This window comes from Pinus tabuliformis, chromosome 2_1, assembly GCF_031772625.1.
Source record: "Pinus tabuliformis cultivar Carrire ecotype Pingquan chromosome 2_1, CPIR1, whole genome shotgun sequence".
Classification (NCBI taxonomy): Eukaryota; Viridiplantae; Streptophyta; class Pinopsida; order Pinales; family Pinaceae; genus Pinus; species Pinus tabuliformis.
In genome coordinates, this window is record NC_142299.1 from 799,856,700 (window position 1) to 799,864,743 (window position 8,044).

At 36.7% G+C, this 8,044-nt stretch overlaps 1 protein-coding gene across 1 annotated transcript; it reads left to right on the plus strand.

Annotated features, from left to right (window-relative positions):
* Positions 1 to 1,160: 1,160 nt before the first annotated feature.
* LOC149202996 (inactive beta-amylase 9-like) lies at positions 1,161 to 5,359 on the plus strand. The gene is made up of 3 exons (XM_089403296.1): positions 1,161 to 1,726; positions 3,277 to 3,765; positions 4,145 to 5,359. Exons 1-3 carry the CDS (start codon positions 1,358 to 1,360, stop codon positions 5,036 to 5,038), a joined length of 1,752 nt encoding a protein of 583 aa, XP_089259422.1. The 5' UTR covers positions 1,161 to 1,357; the 3' UTR covers positions 5,039 to 5,359.
* The last annotated feature ends 2,685 nt before the right edge of the window (positions 5,360 to 8,044 follow it).

An 8,044-nucleotide genomic window follows, 5' to 3' on the forward strand; every position in this document is an offset into this window, starting at 1 on the left:
ACCATTACAACAAAATATAATAGCAATTATTCAATTACCTAAAATAAACCTAAGACATGACAATAACCTAATTGAATTATGTTTGGTAATGATATTGATTTAGAAATATATCATTATTTATAATTTTATAATTTTTTTAAAAGCATACATCTAGATATCTATCTTGGAATATATTATTGCAGCACTTTACTGTTTGTCTTGTAGTTGGTAGATTCTCTATAACTTGTGGTTGTTAATCTCTACTATTTGTGGTTCCGTTTCAAACCCAACGAGAGGGTAGTTGTAAGTTCGTTTGAGTCAAATAATCATACATCCTGTGGCACTACGTCAAAAAGTAGTTGCCATAGCACATAGTCCATAGATTATTCCACCGCCCGCAAAACGCCACGCCTGTTTCCCGCTCGTGCCAATTTGCACGAAAACTACTACATGCTTTTGTTCCTCTAAGATAAGGAACGATCTCTTCATTCCTTCCGCCTCACAGCCAATCTGGGTCCCAGACTTTATCCATATCCACATTTTCAGTGCTTGCACGCCACTTCTTAAATCCATCCACGTCACGCAAGGGCATGTCGTCCTTATCAACGAACTCCGACATTGCAGAGAAGCCACGTCACAAATCAAGGTCCAGTGGCCAAGTTGGACAATAAGTTTCATATTTTCAGCCGCAGATTGAGTTCCAAGTCAGTCGACCTATTGATTGTTGTGTACAGAGGAAGTAGCTTTGTTGGACATTTGTCAGTTATACAATTAGCTTTATTTATACCCACATGATTGTTTTGTCATCCGGACCCACTGGAGGAGATCCCGTCCCGGTACCGTTGGCTTCTTGAAAAAATGTTTGAAATTGAAAGCCTTTTCCCTCGCCACCTCACCTCTGTTGGGTGAAAAAACAATGGTGAAGATGAGGATAAGCTCGAGTCAATGGACAATCTAAAAAATAGGGATTAATTTTATCATTGCGAAATGGGGGGTAGCTTGTGGTGTTCTTGGCTGCTAAAGTTCGTCTTTTTCTGCAACATGCATACCCAGATTTGGACTTTGTAGGGTCTGTCGACTGTCATTATTCTATTTTTATTTCTTGTCTGGGATTCCCACTGGGCTTTTCATGCCAGAGCAATATGTGGGTACATTTCGTTTAGCTTCATTATAGGCTTTGCAGGGCTCCTACTGTCTTTTTTGGGTTGTGTCGATTTCATTTATGTTGTGGAATCTATGATCAGAACTTTCTTTGATAAGAGCATCGTTGGAGCGTTTCAGTTTGAAATAGTTATTTTGAATAATATTTAGACTGTTTAGAGGAGGCCGGGGTTTCCAAATCGTGAGAGCTTTGTGGGTTTGATTATCAGAATTCAGAATGGCGGTTATGAGTTCCTTCCCCATAGCATTTGGGGGTACTTCTTCCAGTCTTCCAGGATGTTTTCTACACTGCCCCTCGCTAATTGGAGGGGGGCGGATTGAGTCAAACTGTTGGAGACACCGTGAACCATCTGTACTAGTGCCAAGGTCTTCCTGGCTGGTGACTGGATTTAAGACCCAGGCACCAACTATGGGAATGGATTCAGATAAATTGGTTTGCCATTTCAGGAACCCAGTATTACCACATTTGAGCAACAAGTCCCTGCAGATGCCGAGGACGGTAATCACTCTAGCAAGCCTTGGGGACCCTTCTGGAAGTTCTGTTGCAGAGGAGAAAGTTCTGAAATCCAGGACGCCAATGCAAAGGGTAAGTTTCTCCATCCAATAAATGCTCACTCTCCTTTTATGTCTGTGCGCTTTTACTTTTTAACATCCTTTGAGAGCTACATGGTCTATAGGGTCTCCTCTTAACATATTTAAAAGCTTGGAAATCTGATCATGGATGGTGTGTTTTTAAAATCTAGTTACTGTAGTTGAACTGTGTATTTATGAGATTTCCTGGTGTAAGAGAGAGACTATCAAAGGATATCCTATTGCACGGATAGACTCAGGTGGATCAGTCATAAATTTTAATGTGCAGTAACCAATTTGATCATGGGGCAAATAATTACTCCCGTTATCCATGCTCATTCACAAGGTTTTATGAGTCTACCTGTGAGATAAATACAGAGTAAGCACAAGATGATCAATAGAGCCACCATTCTTGCTGATGACGAATGGACTGATTGGATTAGCCAACCATATTTCACTTTGGTCATTAGGTATTGAACAGAGGCAAAAGCTTCTATAACAGTTAGACAATAGTAAAAAACATAGCAAAAGCACTGGTTACTTGTACTGGAAAACAGGTCATTGTGATTTCCCTTCGACAGTATAATATATTCACCTTGGGAGGAACATATATACTGCTGCTATCAGCGCAACTGCCCCAATCTCGAGATGCTTATAAAACCAATTGTAGTTTTTCACTCATCTCTTTGAAAATAGGAATAGCTACTAATTTAACATGCTTAAAATGACTATAAGAATATTCCACCATCCATTGTTTTATCTATGAGATGATTAAAACCTTCTCAGTCATACAAAGTACTATATAACTCCACCTGGTTCCCATACTATTGGAAGAGCAACATACAACAGTGTAGCGCCATTGATCCTACGTGTATGTACAGTGCAAACGAACACAGACTCACGGAAACTTGGACGTATTTTTATGTATGTAGGAATACATATATAGGTTCTGAACCTTGGCTGAAAGTTTGCGGTTCTGCAAGGGCTTTTGCATAGTGATCCTGACTTTGAAAATGAAAAGATATGGAGACTTGTGCAATTTGTCATATTTGTTGCATCGTGGTAAATAAATGCATTCTGTTTTGTGCTTTGCCACATTTTTAGGATTTTCTGACTTCCAATCTCTGATTCAAAAATGTGAATATATAAAGGTTAATGGCTTTAGAATCCCTTCTGTGTGGTATGGGTACAAAATGGTTTGAGGTTTGAGATATTTCTAGGAAATTGTTTATGTAGATGGGTAATTTTACAGAAAAAAATTTATGTGGATTTTGATAATAAACATTTAATGGATCCCATAAGTTTCATGGTACTTGAGAATTGTTGTGATTATTTTGGAGAAGTTACCTTTAGAGAGACAGTCTTGAAATTGTTTCCTTTTTCCCATTTGGGTTTTCTTGGAATTGTTTTGTAAGCCCCCCCTGCTTGTCAACATGAAATGCTTGTAACAGGTAAAATGACTGGCAGTTATAAGTCATATGAATCTGGACTTTGACACTATTGTTATGGTTTTTCCCATTGAATGGAGATTGAGTCTAACTCGTCCTTCTTGTGTTGGTTGTGCAGAACTTCCCCTTTTATGTAATTCTTCCTCCGGATACAATATCCGCTTCTAACACTTTAAACCATTGCAAGGCAATTCAAGCAGGCTTACTTGCCTTGAAGGCTCTTGGTGTGGATGGAGTGGTTATGCAAGTATTTTGGGGCATTGTAGAGAGAGATGCTCCAACAAAATATGACTGGTGTGCATATTTGGCTTTGGTGAAAATGATCCAAGCAGCAGGCCTGAAAGTTCAGGCTTCAATATGCTTTAATGGTTGTAAATCTAGTCAAGAAAGCTTGTCTATACCTCTTCCATCTTGGGTTCTTACAGTGGGCAATAGTGATCCAGACATCTTCTTCACAGACCGATCGGGAAACAGGTACAAAGATTGTCTGTCTCTAGCTATTGATAGTCTTCCTCTATTTGAAGGCCGTACACCACTTCAAATGTTTTCTGATATGTTACAAAGCTTCAGATCGACATTCTCCGACTATATTGGAAATACAATTGTGGTAAGCAATCCATACCTTTATTGTAACTAATATTTTTCTGTTTGCATTGAGAACATCCATGTTAGTTATTTGTTCCTTGAATCGAACTTGAAAATGAGTATTTCTGAGTTTAGGTTTCTGTATTGTGAACAATTTTAAAATGATACTTCCCGATCCATCACATTATGTTTCTGAGTTGGTGTTAGAATTGAACTTAATTGTGAGGTATGGATATGAGAAAAGAGAGTGAAAGAATTCCCTTCTGACAATGCTCCACGTTTATATATTTAATATGTGGAATTGGAAATCAAAGCCTCTGAATACTTCATTTCTGCTTATAACTCGAGGATGTTTCTGAAAATCCCACTGAATTGCTGATGCATGCTTTTTTGCTATACAGGGAATATCTGTGGGTCTTGGTCCTGAGGGTGAACTGAAATATCCTTCATTCCGGGAGGGCATGTGGAAATTCCCTGGAGTGGGAGAATTTCAATGCTATGATAAATATATGCTAGCCAACCTGAAGCAGCATTCTGAAGCGACAGGTCACCCTCTATGGGGACTGGGAGGTCCACATGATGCTCCATCATATAGTCAATGGCCCAATGAGGGAAGTTTCTTCAATGATAATGGTGGATCTTGGGGCTCCCCCTATGGAGAGTTTTTTCTTACATGGTATAGTGCACAACTGATTGCTCATGGAGATCGCATTCTTTCTCTAGCTGCAAGTATTTTCCTGGAGGATGAGGTAATAGTATCTGGAAAGCTTCCAGCAGTTCATTGGTGGCATAAAACGAAGTCACATGCAGCAGAACTCACGGCTGGATTCTTTAATGTAGAAGGTCGTGATGGGTATGATGCCTTCATGGAGATGTTTGCCAAAAACGCATCTTTAGTGATTTTGCCAAGCATGGATGTTTCGGAAATGTACTATCCTGCTGAAGCAAGATGTAGTCCAGAGTCAGTTCTCCTTCAGATTCGAAGAGCGAGTCATAAACATGGCGTGCCAGTTGCAGGCGAGAATTCATTTCCCTGCCATGACAATGCTGCTTTTAAGAGGATCACCGACAATGTCCATCTTAGAAACTCACCTGATCTCCCCCTTTTGACTTCTTTCACTTTTAAAAGTATGGGTGCATCTCTGTTCTTTCCAGACCACTGGCATCAGTTTGTCAAGTTTTTCCGGAAAATTGGCCAATATGGCTTGATGGATAATCAGAGTGATATAGCATTGAAAGACCAGCCAACGACGTCTTCCAGCTTCTGCAACGAGGAGCAGCTTGTTAAAATGTAAGAATAGTTGCTAAACGTGATGATGGGAAGATGAAGTGTTTTATATTCCTTTCCTGTGTTTGTAAGATTACTCAGCCATACAACAGAAGTAAATTCAAACAAGTAAGTATGCCAACATAAGACTTATTTGTCAATTTTAGTGTAATTAACACTGGATTCTTGACTCTCCTGCTGCCGGGGAGATCTTCTGCTGTTACTATTAGATTTTCTATTAGACTCATTCTTTAGCATTTTGGTGAGATTGATTAAATTACTAAGACCATCATATGATATTTATTGTGAACCCTCTTGTTCTTAGTTTCTATCAAATTATATTGTGAGAGATCCCATCTCATGGCCCAATTTTAATAATGCTGTGATAATTCATGTGAATCAACAGCACTCGGTAAGCTGTTTACTAGAACTGATAATAATAAATCAGTATAAGATTTGATCTTGGGTCTTGCCCAAAACAGTTTTCCTAAATTACTATAAAATTATTAGACTTCATTGTTCTGAAAATTTCTCCATTTAATTATTTCTTTTCTCATGACAATGGCAGTTATATATTAAATGGCAACAGTGATATGGGCATTTTGATGTTTAAGTATTATATTGACTAAGATAGAGGATGCATAATTTTTTTTTTCTATTAAAGCAAAGATAGGTTGAAATGTTTTATGCGGCAGTACTACTGTGGATTTTCTATTGGTACGCAAAAGGTTATTTCACCACAGTTGTAACAGACTTTGACAGGTTATAGACAGGACTTGCTCTTTAGACTCCTACGCAGCATAATTTTCTAAATTTAATTTTAGTATTGTTCAGCTTTTGTTATTTACAATGGCAACCTATGATGGTTTTTGGATGAACCGATCATCAATTTCTTGTGCTATGATTTTGTAAATATTCATTGATATTCGAGATTTAAGAACAGTACAATCGGTTGTATTGTGAATTTTTACATGCCTCGGAACACAGCTGCCTGCTGAAGTTCGGAGTGCACAACACTAATTTGGAAGCCAACACATGGAACCACCAACAACGGAAGAAATGCTGAAGTTCGGAGTGCACAACACTAATTTGGAAGCCAACACATGGAACCACCAACAATCGAAGAAACACAGCCACAGACAAGATTGTTCTATTAAATAAATCAACAAATGAACTTAGTCTTATACGCATGTAGCCTCCATGGGCTCTTGCTGTTATAAAGCAAAGCTACAATTGAACATTAAATTTGCACAGAGCCATTAAAATACTCACGCTCAGATTTCAGGGAGTAACCATCCCTCTGTTTCTCCCACGGTGTTTTTACCTTCACCAACCGCTCCAATTTTTCATACAGCAATTTCTCCTTTCTAACACAGATCCATTTCTTTTCCTTCCCCAGATCCATTTCTTTTCCTTCCCCCTTTTATGGAGAATACAACTCTCCTCTTTTAGCTGTTTTAACTTAGCAGCTTCAATTTGGAAGGGTTTTCTCTCTTTTTATTGATTACTTTAAAGTTATTGTGATTTTAATCGGGAGGAAGAGTTTTCTCATGATTATTTTAAAATTATTGTGATTTTAATCGGGAGGAAGAGTTTTCTCATGATTACTTTAAAATTATTGTGATTTTCTGATCTGTAATATTTAAAACAAATATTAATAATAAAATAATATTTTAATATAAATCATAAATAAAATATCTCACTACCCACTTTAATAATTATATATCAATTTAATATATATTAATAATTATATATCAATTTAATATATAGTAAGTAAAAAATAAAGTAAGCGAAAATAAAAGAAGGAAATTTTATTTTATAAGTTGGTGTAGGTACTCCCCAGAATAAAATTCTTAACATAGAGGAATCAAATTCTTAACATAGAATTGATATGTAATTTTTTTGAAAAAATTATTAATAACAAAAATATATATTATATATAAGATATTTTAGTATTTTTTATGGAGTTGAATATAGATAAAGTAATTGAAAGTAAAAAAAGAAAATTATTTTTTGAGTATGGGGGATACATGTAATTCCTTGTATATTTGACACTTAAAAAAAATATTAATAATAAAAAAATTCAATGTTGCACATAAATAGAATATTTCATTGTCTAAGTAGAATATTTCATATCAACTTTATATCTATCTATATATATAAAGAAAGGGAGAGAGATTTCTTATGGTTAGACATTTTAGTGGTGTGTTACTTTTTTTTTTTTCTTGGGTAGACCAACGCGAAGGGATCAAATCTTGTTAGCCCGTGACCTGCCAATGGCAAGGTACTTTAGCAACGAGACCTCGACCAATTGAGCTAACCTTTGGGGCTTTCAATTGTGTTTTACTTAGTATGAAGGAGATGTGATATATGTATATATATAAAGAACCAATGTCAATCCATTTTAACTTTGCATCTTTGAGAGGGATAAAGTCCCTGAAGGTAAAAACTTCCTTTATATTGAAAAAAACCCCGAGGAAAGGTTTGTGCTCGAGGGGATTTGATTGCTCTCACTACATGATAAATCTGGAGTTAAGATGAATTTACACCGGTGTTTAATTCTCATTTAGATAGAATTCAATGAATTAGTTATACAATTCCAATGATTTTCCTACTTAGAGTTCTTTCTTTTCTTGTTGTTGTGTTGCCTACAATTCTATCCATTGACTAGGGGTTTTCCTCTCATCCTTAAGCGAGTCTATTGTTTGGAAATTTCGTTTTGCTCCTGGATTCTTCTCAAGAATTCACCTCTTGTTGCCCAACAATTCTCTCTTTCTCTAGCTAATTGGCTACCCAAAGATCTTTCGGTCTTTCCCCACTATTTTTCCTCTCTTTGGGCAATGATTTCCCTACTACCTAATCTCATTTTAACTCCATGTGGAGTGCGGAATGAATTACACATCTCCCTCGTACTTGGTTGTAGAAAGCGCCTCTTGACACAATAACTTAGTTGAAACTAACCCACTTAACAACTCACTATATTAGCTATAGAGAGACAATTATAAATAAAATATACAAAAATAGTTATAGAGAG